This window comes from Procambarus clarkii, chromosome 16 (assembly GCF_040958095.1).
Source record: "Procambarus clarkii isolate CNS0578487 chromosome 16, FALCON_Pclarkii_2.0, whole genome shotgun sequence".
NCBI classification, from domain to species: Eukaryota; Metazoa; Arthropoda; class Malacostraca; order Decapoda; family Cambaridae; genus Procambarus; species Procambarus clarkii.
This window is the reverse complement of record NC_091165.1, coordinates 40,593,924-40,611,423: the sequence shown is the minus strand read 5'-3', so window position 1 is coordinate 40,611,423 and position 17,500 is coordinate 40,593,924. Positions and strand designations below refer to the sequence as shown.

General features: G+C 45.5%; 2 protein-coding genes across 2 annotated transcripts in view; one reads left to right on the top strand and one right to left on the bottom strand.

The window, feature by feature from the left end:
- LOC123753473 (uncharacterized) overlaps positions 1 to 4,119 on the top strand; it is a 14,231-nt gene extending 10,112 nt beyond the window's left edge. The window contains exon 3 of the mRNA XM_069325674.1: positions 3,390 to 4,119. Coding sequence (XP_069181775.1) covers positions 3,390 to 4,119 — 730 coding nt within the window. The remainder of the gene's footprint in view (positions 1 to 3,389) is intronic.
- Positions 1 to 17,500, bottom strand: part of 5-HT2B (5-hydroxytryptamine receptor 2B) — a 434,870-nt gene that overhangs the window by 406,033 nt on the left and 11,337 nt on the right. The gene's annotated exons all lie outside the window — the stretch shown is intronic.

The following is a 17,500-nucleotide window of genomic DNA, read 5'->3' as shown; positions in this document are numbered from 1 at the left end:
TCCCACTCTCACTACTTATTTCCTTTCTCTCCTTCTCTTCCACTCCATCCCGGCTCGATATTCTCCTTTTCCCTCTCTTTCCTTCCTTTCCTTTTCCCGTAAAGAATAGCAAGCAGCACAGGTAAGAGGAAAATAAGGAGGCAGTTGGCGGAGACACGCAGATACAGACACAGACACCAGGAACACAGACACAGACACCAGGAACACAGATACAGACACAGACACCAGGAACACAGACACAGACACAGACACCAGGAACACAGACACAGACACAGACACCAGGAACACAGACACAGACACCAGGAACACAGACACAGACACCAGGAACACAGACACAGACACAGACACCAGGAACACAGACACAGACATATGAACACAGACACAGAAACACAGACACAGACACCAGGAACACAGACACAGACACATGAACACAGACACAGAAACACAAACACAGACACCAGGAACAGAGACACAGACACCAGGAACAGAGACACAGACACCAGGAACAGAGACACAGACACAGACACCAGGAACACAGACACAGACACAGAAACACAGACACAGACACCAGCAACACAGACACAGACACCAGGAACTCAGACACAGACACCACGAACACAGACACAGACACCAGGAACACAGACACAGGAACACAGACACCAGGAACACAGACACAGGAACACAGACACAGGAACACAGACACAGACACCAGGAACACAGACACAGGAACACAGACACAGACAAACACTAACTAACAGACAGACACTAACAAACCTTTTAGAATTCTATGATAAAGTAACAAGGATAAGGCAGGACAGAGAAGGCTGGGCAGACTGCATATTTCTTGACTGCCAAAAGGCCTTTGATACAGTACCGCACATGAGACTGCTACACAAACTTGAGAGGCAGGCAGGAGTAAGCGGAAAGGCCCTAGTATGGGGGAAGAACTACCTAACAGGAAGGAGCCAGAGGGTAATGGTAAGGGGCGAGAAGTCGGACTGGCGAACAGTAACAAGTGGAGTACCTCAAGGATAGGTGCTGGGACCAATCCTCTTTCTAATTTACGTAAATGATATGTTTACAGGAGTGGAATCATACATGTCAATGTTTGCGGATGACGCAAAATTAATCAGAAGAGTTGTGACAGACGAGGATTGTACGATCCTCCAAGAGGACTTATACAGGCTGCAGAGATGGTCAGGGAAATGGCTACTGGAGTTTAACACCAGTAAATGTAAAGTTATGGAAATGGGATCAGGTGACAGGAGACCAAAGGGACAGTACACAATGAAGGGGAACAACCTACCTGTAACGATTCGAGAAAGAGACCTGGGAGTGGATGTGACACCTAATCTAACTCCTGAGGCACATATAAATAGGATAACGACAGCAGCGTACTCTACACTGGCGAAAATTAGAACTTCATTCAGAAACCTAAATGAGGAGGCTTTTAGGGCGCTTTACACTGCCTACGTGAGACCCGTCTTAGAGTATGCCGCGCCATCATGGAGCCCCCACCTGAAGAAACACATAAAGAAACTGGAGAAGGTTCAGAGGTTTGCGACGAGGCTTGTCCCAGAGTTACGAGGGATGGGATATGAAGAGCGGCTGAAGGAACTGAACCTTACGACACTAGAGAAAAGAAGGGAGAGAGGAGATATGATAGGGACATATAAAATACTCAGGGGAATTGACAAAGTGGAAATAGATGAAATGTTCACACGTAATAATAACAGAACGAGGGGACATGGGTGGAAACTGGAAACTCAGATGAGTCACAGAGATGTTAGGAAGTTTTCTTTTAGCGTGAGAGTAGTGGAAAAATGGAATGCACTTGGGGAACAGGTTGTGGAAGCAAATACTATTCATACTTTTAAAACTAGGTATGATAGGGAAATGGGACAGGAGTCATTGCTGTAAACAACCGATGGCTTGAAAGGCGGGATCCAAGAGTCAATGCTCGATCCTGCAAGCACAAATAGGTGAGTACAAATAGGTGAGTATAGACACAGGAACACAGATACAGACACCTGGAACACAGACACAGACACCAGGAACACAGACACCAGGAACACAGACACAGACACCAGGAACACAGACACAGACACCAGGAACATAGACACAGACACCAGGAACACAGACACAGACACAGGAACACAGACACAGACACCAGGAACACAGACACAGACACAATAACACAGACACCAGGAACACAGACACCAGGAACACAGACACAGACACCAGGAACACAGACACAGACACTAGGAACACAGACACAGGAACACAGACACAGACACCAGGAACACAGACACAGACACCAGGAACACAGACACAGACACCAGGAACACAGACACAGACACCAGGAACACAGACACAGACACCAGGAACACAGACACAGACACCAGGAACACAGACACAGACACCAGGAACACAGACACAGACACCAGGAACACAGACACAGACACCAGGAACACAGACACAGACACCAGCAACACAGACACAGACACCAGGAACACAGACACAGACACAGGAACACAGACACCAGGAACACAGATACAGGAACACAGACACAGGAATACAGACACAGACTGTTGTGACGCTGAACCCCGGTTCATTCCGAACACAGCGATTACAGAACACATAACACCTTGCCTCAGCAACCGTTACTACCACCGTGTACTCCTACACACACCAGACCCTTGAGGCGTACCACTAGGTTTGTACAGGAACACAATGAATGAACATATGGAAGGTATTTAAAGGCCGTCGGGTTTTGTCATTTAATTACAAAGAATAGACACTGACAAATAAATACATATTAACATACTCTATTAGGTCAATACACTTCCAATACCCATAGACCACTTGACCTCCGCGGTCACCACACACACTCGTAACTTCCGCCTAAGTCCCTAATACGGAATGATTACTACAACGCTCCACACCCGGTTAGTCTTTCATTCAATACTCACATACTGCAGACTTAACTTGGTCACTAAGATCACAACAGGCTCTCGCATAGCTGTCTGCTACACTTCGCTGCTGCCGCAAACGGGGATCCAAAGGACTTGCTAGTTCAACTCCCACAATCAGACTGCTTCCAGTCAGCCATGGCCTCAAACATTTCACCACGCCTCTCAAGGAAGGTATAATCCGATTAACCTTATCCCTAGAGCGGTAACCTTGATCCTAGAAGCCTGACGAAGAATAATTCCTCTTTCCAGGAATTATTAATTTGGCTAAACAGCTTCGGTCTTAATCCATTGACCTTTCTTAGATATGTGATCCATAGTCTGTCTACTTACATGTACTTTCAATCATCATTCGTTAAGTGTTGTAGTAATGATCCTCTAGCTAATAATTCCTACTAACTTGTGGATTACAACAAGACACCAGGAACACAGACACAGACACCAGGAACTTAGACACAGACTCCAGGAACACAGACACAGGAACACAGACACAGGAACACAGACACAGACACAGACACAGACACCAGGAACAAAGACACCAGGAACACAGACACAGACACAGACACAGACACAGACACCAGGAACAAAGACACCAGGAACACAGACACAGACACAGACACAGACACCAGGAACAAAGACACAGACATCAGGAACACAGACACAGACACCAGGAACACATACACAGGAACATAGACACAGACTCCAGGAACACAGACACAGGAACACAGACACCAGGAACACAGACACAGGAACACAGACACAAACACCAGGAACACAGACACAGACACAGACACCAGGAACAAAGACACCAGGAACACAGACACAGACACAGACACAGACACAGACACAGACACCAGGAACAAAGACACAGACATCAGGAACACAGACACTAGGAACACAGACACAGGAACACAGACACAGGAACACAGACACAGACACCAGGAACACAGACACAGACACCAGGAACACAGACACAGACACCAGGAACAAAGACACAGACACCAGGAAGAGAGGCACAGACACCAGGAACAAAGACACAACCCACAGGAACAGAGACACAGACACCAGGAACACAGACACAGACACCAGGAACACAAACACAGACACAGACACAGACACAGACACCAGGAAGAGAAGGCCCTCTTAATTAAATCTCCTCCTCCTAATGCAGTCTTATATTGAACCGTTATGTCTGAGCCAATTAATTACGCCCAAGGTTGTGTAATATCCTGTCCAACTCCGCCCTATTTTCTAGAGTCAGTCAGTAAGGTTCCTCTTTACGTGAGCCTTACAGGGGCTGCCAAGGGCGCCCAAATGTCTAGCCTCGTCTTGGGTTCACTTAAATACTAACTACCTTTAATGGAGAACTAATTACTGTCTAAATTACTGACTTAGGCATCGCTCAGGAAGCTGCCAGATGTACCAACAGCAGCCCTCGTTATATATATATATATATATATATATATATATATATATATATATATATATATATATATATATATATATATATATATATATATATATATATATATATATATATATATATATATATATATATATATATATATATATATATATATATATATAGCTGAAAACTGACACCCCAGAAGTGACTCGAACCTATACTGCCAGGAGCAATGCAACTGGTATGTACAGGACGCCTTAATCCACTTGACCATCGCGACCGGACATAAGGAAGTGATAGCCGAAGCTATATGAACCACTTCCCCGCCGGCACTCGGATGGTAATCTTGGGCATAGCCTTTTATCAAATCACCTCATTCTTTGGGGCACACGTGAGGAACACAAATGCGAACAAGCCTGAATGGTCCCCAGGACTATATGCAACTGAAAACTCACACCCCAGAAGTGACTCGACCCATACTGCCAGGAGCAACGCAACTGGTATGTACAGGACAGGTTTTCAGTTGCATATAGTCCTGGGGACCATTCAGGCTTGTTCGCATTTGTGTTCCTCACGTGTGTCGACCGTGCTCTCAGCCACAGCTCAGGATGGAAGCAAGTCGATGAAGAATTCTGTAGGGTAAGGCAGGTCCTAGTCAACAACGGCTTCTCCAATGGTTTCGTTGAAGACATCATAAGAAGGAAAGTGAAACGCCATGCAACCTCTGAAGAGATAACTAACACAACACCTATACCCCCTATTAGACTATTTTACAGGAACTTCTTTTCCACAGCTCATAAAACGGAGGAAAGGGTCCTGAAAGATATTGTTAATAGAAACGTTATCCCTACTGACAAAAATCAGAAGATACAACTAACGATTTACTATAAAACCAAAAAAACGGCCAGCCTACTCATGAGAAACTCTCCAGACACAAAGCAGAACGCTTTAAAAGAGACCAACGTCGTTTATGCCTTCAAATGCCCACTTGGGGACTGTAAGCCTCAAAGAACTAGGTATATAGGCAAGACAACAACATCTCTTTCCATTAACGATGCATAAGCAACAGGGCTCCATTAAGGAACATATAATCTCTTCCCACAACCAGACCATCACCAGAGAAATCTTAGCAAACAACACAGAAATGATCGATAGATACAGCGATAGCAGGCGGCTTGACATCTGCGAGGCACTACACATCAAGAGGTCAACACCAGCAATCAACAGCCAATTAATGCAGAACTATATTCTACCCACTTCAAGACTCCGCTCCAATATAGAAGCATCAAGAAATATGGGTCAATAGGCCCTCTGCAGTTACTTCCATTCTTACCTTCAATTTACCCAATTAATACCCATTGTTTCGTGTTCTGTCCTGTGTTGAAAGTTTTGTTCACCTCATCCAAACCTGTTGTACCATATCACCTCACCCAAAACGCGGGTATAAAATAAAATGAAAGCTGTTTAAATCATTGTAAGAACTCTGTTTAGTGTTTGCAGGTTATAGTTGTGTGTGTGTAAACTAAAAGTCTTTGAAACTGTAATAAGTTATTACGAAACGCGTTCAAGTGTCGCATCAGACTAGAAATAAAAATTTATTTTGGAGTACTGATTTTTCAATTACCATCAACAGTGAAAAGAAACATAAGAAATACAGAGAAAATTCGTGTTAGAATTAATAATCTTACTTTTTCGGCCATATTTAATAATATATGTCTACAGGAAAGACTGCTACCAAAATATACTAATATATATATATATATATATATATATGCGAACAAGCCTGAATGGTCCCCAGGACAATATGCAACTTTTCGCATTTGTGTTCCTCACGTGTGCCCCAAAGAATGAGGTGATTTGGTAAAATGCTATGCCCAAGATTACTATCCGAGTGCCGGCGGTGGGGTGGTTCAAATAGCCTCGGCTATCACCTCATTATGTCCGGTCGTGATGGTCAAGTGGATTAAGGCGTCTTGTACATACCAGTTGCGTGGCTCCTGGGAGTATGGGTTCGAGTCACTTCTGGGGTGTGAGTTTTCAGTTATATATATATATATATATATATATATATATATATATATATATATATATATATATATATATCATTAGACACTGAGAATTTACAAGGTTGTAAATTCAAACAAGGAAAGGAAACAAGGTTGGAATTTAGTATTTAAGAATTTCCTCAGAATTCAATAAAATACTTAGATAGTTAATAGCATTTCATACAAAAATATGAAAGAACTTCAATATCAAATCATTTGTAATCTCAACTGTGATCTTAACCTCTGTTTAGTCAAGTTTTATTTGTATTCAATTTATATAGTCGATTATTTTTATTATAGTCGATTCGTTTAGATCAATACTTAGATAATGCAAATCTTTTCCTGTGAAAATAGATATACAACAAATTGAAGCAGAAAACAGACCTTTCATATTAGTAATTATTACATCAACAGGATATAATTTTTTTTTTATTTTATTCAATTTCGTAAATAAGAGTACAAATAAAATTATTGACTTTCAAATACGAATTCTTGAAAAATTTTATAACTAGTACACACAGAAATCACAATAGGGTGATGCATCAAATGAACAAATCCACAAAGGGCCGTGACGAGGGGTTCGAACTAAGGATCCCAGTCGATTAAGGCAGCGTCTGGGATCCTCTCGGACGTAGGTTCGAACCCTAGTAACGGCCCTTTGTGAATTGGCTTTTATTACTAGTGTTTACCAAAACAATTTCGAAGTAACATAAGAACTCCTTTGCGTAAGATGCGGCCAGAACTGATCCCAGTTCCACTTCGGAACAGAACTCAGACCATGTAAAATGTTTACCACTGAAAGAAAACACTTCCAATCACTTCCAATGAAAGAAAAATATTCCAATCATTTATACCTTTCCAAGGTGTTTATTTATTATTAATCTAAGGTGAACCAATCAGTTCTAATATGGCCACTTCCTGCATAATATATATGTTTCAAAATTCGAAAACATGGATGAAACTGAGTGATTTACACTGGGGAGTTTATGATGACCTAACCTCACATATCACAAGACTGAGAAACAACGACGTTTCGGCCCGTCCTGGACCATTATAAAGTCGTGTGAGTTCAAGTCCAAGACGGACCGAAACGTTGTCGTCTCCTCATCTTCTGATATGGGTGGTTTGGTCATAATATCTCCAGCCTCGTTATTGTGACTCATCATCCGCATATAGGCTCATTAATTGTAAAAAAAATATCACTATATAATTATATCATTCGTAGTGACAAACAAATGTGTCATTTATAAAAATTGTAAAGATTATGACACAGCATGTTTGAAACCAACCACTTGGGCTGGACGGTAGAGCGACGGTTTCGCTTCATGCAGGTCGGCGTTCAATCCCCGACCGTCCACAAGTGGTTGGGCACCATTCCTTTCCCCCCGTCCCATCCCAAATCCTTATCCTGACCCCTTCCCAGTGCTATATAGGCGTAATGGCTTAATGCTTTTCCCTGATAATTCCCTCTTCCCTCCAAGTGTCAGGTTGTTCCTTCAATTTACCTTAACTACCTTAACTACCTTAACTACCTTAACTACCTTAACTACCTTAACTACCTTAACTACCTAAACTGCCTTAACTGGAAAGGCATTGAACAAATTTTTTCAAGAGTCTGAAAAAATTTATTTAATTACAGTGCTTTGAAAATATAATATACAAAATTAATATATACAATTATTATTTCGTAATTCAAGTACGGTACTGCACATGCGAGAGAGCGCCTGGTGATGGACTCTACGGTATTCGCTACCCACGTTTCAGTAACTTTGAATTTATAATAGTTAAGTAGACGCAGATGGCTGGCATGTAGACAGAGGAATGGAGAGACAAGGAAAACGATAATGAACAAGAGAGAGAGAGAGAGAGAGAGAGAGAGAGTGAGAGAGAAAAAAAAATTATAAAGGCAAAGGATGGATTCACACGAAAACAAATAGACAGATGACCGTACAATTTTGTAAACACGCGCGGACATAATCCAGTAACACACACACACACACACACACACACACACACACACACACACACACACACACACACACACACACACACACACACACACACACACACACACACACACACACACACACACACACACACACACACACACACACACACACACACACACACACACACACACACACACACACACACACACTTAGGGAAAAAGCACAAGAAGGGAACCCGGATGTAACCGGACTCACAGAAACAAAACTCTCTGGAATCATAACGAATGCCGTGTTTTCCCATTGTAATTAGAAGAGGGAAGGTAGGGGAGGAGGCGGAGTGGCCCTACTAATGAGAAAGGAATGGAGTTTAAAGGAGATAGTCATCCCAGGCTGCGAGGGGTTTAGAGACTACATAACAGGCACCATAACAATGGGAGGACCAAGAGTAGTAGTAGCAGTAATATACAACCCTCCACCAAATGACAGAAGACCCAGTCAAGAGTATGACAACAACAACATGGCAGTTAACACTATAATTGAGAGGGCAGCCTCTGCTGCCTGTAGAAATAGATCCCACATACTCATCATGGGCGACTTCAATCACGGAAGAATTAACTTGGAGAACAAGGAACCGCATGGAGGCGAGGATACGTGGAGAGTCAAACTATTGGAGGTGGCGATAAGAAACGTTTTAAGCCAACATGTCAGGGGAACCCACAAGAATGAGAGGAAACGATGAACCAGCGAGACTCGAACTAGTCTTCACTCTGAACGACTCCGACATAAGAGAAATCGGTTACGAAGCCCCCGTGGGAATGAGCGACCATAGCGTACTGATGATTGAGTATCTGGTCGAAGAAGGGCTAATGTACTCAAGGAAAGGGCCAGAAAACAAAAGGCTGGCATTCCGTAAGGGGAAACTATGAGGAGATAAGAAAATTCCTAACAGATAACTTGGGAAACAGGGTTCAGAGGAAAGGCGACTCAAGACATGATGAACTACATCACGCAGAAGTGTAAGGAGGCAGCAGACAAGTTCGTCCCAGTCCAAAAGAAAAAGAGGAAATGCAGACGAGAAACCCATGCTTCAATCAGAGATCTAAGCAAGCAAAGCAACTAAGTACTAAGTCGTGGAGAACCTATTGAAATAACAGGACACTAGGGAGAAGAGAAAGATACCAGGAGCCAGATTCACGAAGCAGTTACGCAAATATTTATGAACGTGTACATCTTTCCTCAATCTTTGACGGCTTTGGTTACATTTAATAAACAGTTTACAAGCATGAAAACTTGCCAATCAACTGTTGTTATTGTTATAAACAGCCTCCTGGTGCTTCGGAGCTCATTAACTGTATAATAATTGTATACAAAGCCGTTAAAGATTGAGAAAAGTTGTATACGTTAGTAAGTGCTTGTGTAACTGCTTCGTGAATCTGGCCCCTGAGAGCCAGGAATGAATACGTCAGGAAGAGAAGAGAGGCAGAAAGACAATATGAAAATGACATAGTAAGCAAGACAAAAACTCAACCAAAACTGCTGCCACATCGTGAGAAAAACAACAGTGTAGGAACACGTAATGAAACTGAGGAGGGGGCAGACAGATTCATTATAAACGACAAGAGTGCGAGAAACTCCAGGAGATTTCCAGGAGGTCTTCATAGTAGAGCAAGGGTACGTCCCAGAGTTAAGAGAGGGAATATCTAACCAAACACCACTAGATGAGTTTGTGATTACCAGTGGAGAGGTGAGGAAGCATCTGCTAGAGTTGGATGTGACAACGGCTATACACCCGGATGGAATATTGCCATGGGTACTGAAGGAAGGACCAGAAGCTCTGTGCCTGCCACTCTCCATGGTGTATAACAAATAACTGGTAACAGGTGAACTGCCAAAAATTTGGAAGACGCCTGCTAATGTAGTTCTGATATTCAAGAAGGGTGACAGACAGGAGGCACTGAACTACAGGCCAGTATCCCTAACCTGAATACTATGCAAGCTGACGGAAAAGATTGTGCGAAATAAGCTAGTGGAAAATCTGAGGCTAAAAATCTTTGTATCCCAACATCAGCATGGTTTCAGGGATGGTAAATCATGCCTCACAGGATTAATGGAATTCTACGACCAGGCAATAAAAATCTCAGGCAAGAAAGAGACGGCTGGGTAGACTGAATATATTGGATTACCAGAAAGCCTTCGACACAGTTCTCCATAAGAGACTAGTGCACAAGCTGGAGATGCAGGCAGGAGTGAAAGGAAAGGAACTCCATTGGATAAGGGAGTACCTACGCAACAGAAGACAGCGAGTCACTGTGAGGGGCGAGGTCTCGGAGTGCCGAGGCGTCACCTGTGGAATCCCACAGGAATCAGTCCTTGGGTCTATACTGTTTCTGATATATGTAAATGATCTTCCAGAGGGAATAGACTCTTTCCTCTCAATGTTTGCTGATGATGCAAAAATTATGAGGAGGATTAAGACGGAGAAAGACAGTATGAGGCTACAAGATGACCTTGACAAGCTGAAGGACTGGTCCAACATATGGCTTCTAAACGTCAACCCAAGTAAATGTAAGGTGACGAAATTAGGTGGAGGAAATATAAGGCCAGACACGGCATACAGAATGGGAGCTGAAGTCCTTCATGAGCGGAGAGAGAAAAAAAACTAGGAGTCGATATCACGCTAAACCTGTCTCCTGAAGCCCACATAAAAAGAGTGACATCGGCGGCGTATGCGAGGCTGGCTAACATCAGAACTGCCTTTTGAAACCTGTGTAAGGAATCTTTCATAACCTTGTATACCATGTATGTAAAGCCAATCCTGGAGTATGCGGCCCCAGCATGGAGCCCGTACCTTGTCAAGCACAAGACAAAACTGGAAAAAGTTCAGATGTATGAGAGGTGTGCCACTAAGCTAGTCCCAGAACTAAGAGGCATGAGTTACGAGGAAAGGCTGCGTGAAATACACTTCACGACGCTCTGGGAGACATGATAACTACATACAAAATTCTCATGGAAATTGACACGGTACACAAAGGATTATCAATAATTTTTATCATCCAATTTTATTTACAAAATCTGTGAAATGTTTTGCAGATCACTTCTATCATCAGCCTTGACTGTTCAGCCAAATAGCCATTTTTCTTAGCTTCTCAGACACCTTGACTCTCCGATACCAAGTGTCACTTACCTCCCCTTTATAGCAGTGGACGTGTCCCTTCCTGTCACCTTCCATGTCACCACACTGGCCGTCTGTCCACCACCATGACGGCCAAGACCAGTCCTACCACAGTTCTCCACCGGCCTCTCTCCACCACCCAGTGCCTGGTACGGCTCACCGGCAGGCACAATGCCTCCCCCAAACTATCAGTTAGCCCACCTCTACCAAGCAGTTTGCCGCCTCTAACTAGCAGTTACACAGCCTCTACCCAGTTGTTGTGCAGACGTTAACTAGCAGTTACCGCCAGTCGCTTGTTACTACTGACGCTGACACGCGACACGACGTCATCACCTTCAGGGGTATATATAGGGCCCGCTGAACCCACAGAATCACAGCAGGGTGCAGTCGCACCTCCACAGATCTCCAGTATCAGCTCTTGATACTGGTAATGGCTCAAAAGGGCCACCACTTACGGGCTATTCATGCCCGTGCCACCTTTTGGGTGGCTTAATCTTCATCTAATCTAATCTAACCCACAAAAGACAGACTCTCAGGTACTGTTGGGGTCACCGTCACCCGTCCTCTACCACCAGCCTACGTGGTGTGTCGGGCGCTGTGGAGGCGGGTCTACCACCAGCCTACGTGGTGTGTCGGGCGCTGTGGAGGCGGGTCTACCACCAGCCTACGTGGTGTGTCGGGCGCTGTGGAGGCGGGTCTACCACCAGCCTACGTGGTGTGTCGGGCGCTGTGGAGGCGGGTCTACCACCAGCCTACGTGGTGTGTCGGGCGCTGTGGAGGCGGGTCTACCACCAGCCTACGTGTGTGTCGGGCGCTGTGGAGGCGGGTCTACCACCAGCCTACGTGGTGTGTCGGGCGCTGTGGAGGCGGTCGTGTGTCGGGCGCTGTGGAGGCGGTCGTGTGTCGGGCGCTGTGGAGGCGGGTCGTCAGCTCTCCCGTATACTATTGTACTCATATTAATAATTCCATTTTCTTGTTTTTGCTTGTCCTATCAGGCAAGTGTTTGTAGGAACCCTTTTCTGTTATGTTAATTATTATTATTATAAAGTTTATTATATGTTCATCTGTTTCTTGTTTCATCCTTGTCACTTACACAAAGTAAGGGGCCCAAGATGTAGTTTTTTATTTTATTTTATGTGAGAGCCACGCTACACTGACCCAGTTGCCTGCTACACTACATCACGTTACACCCAGACACACAGACACACAGACTCGTCAGTACCCAGACACTCAGACACTCAGACACCCAAACACTCAGACACCCAGACACCCAGACACACGGACACCCAGACACACGGACACACAGACTCGTCAGTACCCAGACACACGGACACACAGACTCGTCAGTACCCAGACACTCAGACACTCAGACACCCAGACACTCAGACACTCAGACACCCAGACACACAGACACACAGACTCGTCAGTACCCAGACACTCAGACACTCAGACACTCAGACACACAGACACACAGACTCGTCACTACCCAGACACACAGACACACAGACTCGTCAGTACCCAGACACTCAGACACTCAGACACCCAGACACTCAGACACCCAGACACCCGAACACTCAGACACCCAGACACTCAGACACCCAGACACTCAGACACACAGACACACAGACTCGTCAGTACCCAGACACTCAGACACCCAGACACTCAGATACCCAGACACCCAGACACACGGACACACAGACTCGTCAGTACCCAGACACTCAGACACTCAGACACCCAGACACTCAGATACCCAGACACCCAGACACACGGACACACAGACTCGTCAGTACCCAGACACACGGACACACAGACTCGTCAGTACCCAGACACTCAGACACTCAGACACCCAGACACTCAGATGCCCAGACACCCAGACACTCAGACACCCAGACACCCAGACACCCAGACACTCAGACACCCAGACACACAGACACCCAGACACACAGACACACAGACACCCAGACACAGACACCCAGACACTCAGACACCCAGACACTCAGACACCCAGACACCCAAACACTCAGACACCCAGACACCCAGACACCCAGACACCCAGACACACAGACACCCAGACACACAGGTACCCAGACACTCAGACACCCAGACACTCAGACACCCAGACACACAGACACCCAGACACACAGACACACCAGACACCCAGACACCCAGACACTCAGACACTCAGACACACAGACACCCAGACACACAGACACACAGACACACCAGACACCCAGACACCCAGACACTCAGACACTCAGACACACAGACACCCAGACACCCAGACACTCAGACACCCAGACACCCAGACACACAGACACCCAGACACTCAGACACCCAGACACCCAGACACTCAGACACCCTGACACCCAGACACCCAGACACCCAGACACCCAGACACTCAGACACCCAGACACACAGACAGCCAGACACCCAGACACTCAGACACCCAGACACACAGACACCCAGACACTCAGACACACAGACACACAGACACCCAGACACCCAGACACCCAGACACACAGACACCCAGACACACAGACACCCAGACACCCAGACACCCAGACACTCAGACACCCAGACACCCAGACACCCAGACACCCAGACACTCAGACACCCAGACACTCAGACACCCAGACACTCAGACACCCAGACACACAGACACCCAGACACCCAGACACTCAGACACACAGACACCCAGACACACAGACACACAGACACCCAGACACACAGACACCCAGACACACAGACACCCAGACACACAGACACCCAGACACCCAGACACCCAGACACTCAGACACCCAGACACCCAGACACCCAGACACCCAGACACTCAGACACCCAGACACCCAGACACCCAGACACCCAGACACCCAGACACTCAGACACCCAGACACTCAGACACCCAGACACTCAGACACCCAGACACCCAGACACCCAGACACCCAGACACACAGACACCCAGACACCCAGACACTCAGACACCCAGACACCCAGACACCCAGACACCCAGACACTCAGACACCCAGACACTCAGACACCCAGACACTCAGACACCCAGACACCCAGACACCCAAACACCCAGACACTCAGACACACAGACACCCAGACACCCAGACACCCAGACACACAGACACACAGACACCCAGACACCCAGACACCCAGACACTCAGACACCAAGATCTCCAGACATCAGACATCAGACATCTTCACACAAAAAGCATCTGGCGCTGAACTTACAAGACGCCTCAAGAGGGCCAGCGGCTTGGTTATGGATGAGGTTGAAGGGGGCCGGATGATGCGTCTCCTGCTGTTAAAGCTATAGCTTTCCTCCAGTTAATTACTAATTAATGTGAGTGGTTAATGGTGTGTATTCAGCTGTAGAGTGCAGGGAATGATTGAAGTACAGTACAGAGGCAACACCGGTGTTCCGGCAGTAGCATCAGGGGTATAATGATTGTATCACGTTTTAACTGTTGCAAGTTTTGCGAGATCTTGCAGTTTTATATTGGAAGAATTGCATGCTTGCAAGGATCTTAACCTCCGTGGAAAGTTCCGCTCGTTGAGTTGTATAAAGGTCCAACTCTTACCATGTACCCATATACCTCCTGTCTGAGGTTATCTTCTTCAGATGATATCGGGGCTTAGCGTCCACGCGGCCCGGTCTACTTTTCTTACACATCCCTCAGGAAGCAGCCCGTCGTAGCTGTCTAACTCCCAGATACCTATTTACTGCTAGGTGAATAGGAACATTAGGGTGAAAGAAACTCTGTCAATTTGTGAACAAATTCACAAGGTGCGTGACGAGGATTAGAACCAACGTCCGAGATCATCCCAGACGCTGCCTTTATCGACTGAGCTACGACATGGTAAAAGAATTGCAACCGGGAGTTCTACTGATCTCACTCGGATCTGACCTCTTGTCTGATCCCGTAGTGATGGGGTTCCAGGTCTTCTCTTTAGCAGGTATAATATAGAGGAGTTTACTGGTGATGTCTTCAGTGACCTGACGGACGCTGAGGAAGCCTGTCGTTCGTGTTCCGTCTCTCCCTTACCCGTCGCATTCCCCTATTAACATCCCCACTCATAATGCCCAACCACTTGGACTGGACGGTACAGCAACGGTAGAGCTTCATGCAGGTCGGCGTTCAATCCCCGACCGTCCAAGTGGTTGGGCACCATTCCTTCCCCCCGTCCCATCCCAAACCCTTATTCTGACCCTTTCCAAGTGCTATATAGTCTTTATGGCTTAGCGCTTTTCCCTGATAATTCCTTTCCTTCCCTCATAATTTTGTAAGGTATGTGGCTGGCCCCTGAGAGCTTGATCCACCAGGCTGTTGCTTGAAGCGGCCCGCAGTCCCGCATACCCACCACAGCCCGGTTGGTCCGGCACTCCTTGAAGAAAACTATCCAGTTTTCTCTTGAAGATGTCCACGGTTGTTCCGGCAATATTTCTTATGCTCGCTGGGAGGGTGTTGAACAACCGCGGACCTCTGATGTTTATACAGTGTCCTCTGATTGTGCCGTGGGCCTCTGATGCTTATACAGTGTTCTCTGATTGTGCCGTGGACCTCTGACGTTTATACAGTGTTCTCTGATTGTGCCTATGGCACCTCTGATGTTCATACAGTGTTCTCGGATTGTGCCTATGGCACCTCTGATGTTCATACAGTGTTCTCTGATTGTGCCTATGGCACCTCTGATGTTCATACAGTGTTCTCTGATTGTGCCTATGGCACCTCTGATGTTCATTCAGTGTTCTCTGATTGTGCCTATGGCACCTCTGATGTTCATACAGTGTTCTCTGATTGTGCCTATGGCACCTCTGCTCTTCATTGGTTCTATTCTGCATTTTCTTCCATATCGTTCACTTCAGTATGTTGTAACTGCAGAGTTGCGCTTATAATCGCTCATCTCCCAGTTTAATATTCCAATTTCGAATCAGAAAATTCTGCTTCACCCTTGTTTATATATATATCACATGTCTCTAGATTATATCTCCATTGAACCTAATTCCTTTTCCATACATCATCGCAAGACTTCCCTTCCTTCAAGTTGATATCAAGATGTTCTCGCGGTAGGGCAAAGAAAGATATCAAGACTGATATCCTTGCTTTGGCAAATATAGATATAAGCATGGATATCCTTGCTCTAGGCAAAGACATATCAAGATAAATATCGTTGTTCTAGGCAAACATAGATATCAAGACAGATATCTTTCCTCTAGGCAAAGATGGATATCAAGACAGCTATCCTTGCGCTGGCAAAGATAGATAAAAACATAGATATCCTTGCGCTGGCAAAGATAGATATAAACATAGATATCCTTGCTCTAGGCAAAGATATATCAAGATAGATATCCTTGCTATAGGCAACGATGGATATCAAGCCAGATATCCTTGTTCTAGGCAAAGATAGATATAAACATAGATATCCTTGCTCTAGGCAACGATGGATATCAAGACAGATATCCTTGTTCTAGGCAAAGATAGATATAAACATAGATATCCTTGCTCTAGGCAACGATGGATATCAAGACAGATATCCTTGTTCTAGGCAAAGATAGATATAAACATAGATATCCTTGCTCTAGGCAACGATGGATATCAAGACAGATATCCTTGTTCTAGGCAAAGATAGATATCAAGAGTAGATATCCTTGCTCTAGAGGAATAGAAGGAAAATTGAAGACCAGAAAAATAGGTCAAAACTGCTGATGAAAGAGAGGAACGAACATCTGACTCTGTTATGATAATATGGACCTGACTAATGATAGTATATTCCAGTGTCGGGGCCCAGGTGAAGCAGGGTGTGAGGGTGTGGGGCAGGGTGTGAGGGTGTGAGGCAGGGTGTGAGGGTGTGAGGGTGTGGGGCAGGGTGTGAGGGTGTGAGGCAGGGTGTGAGGGTGTGAGGCAGAGTGTGAGGGTGTGAGACAGGGTGTGAGGGTGTGGGGCAGGGTT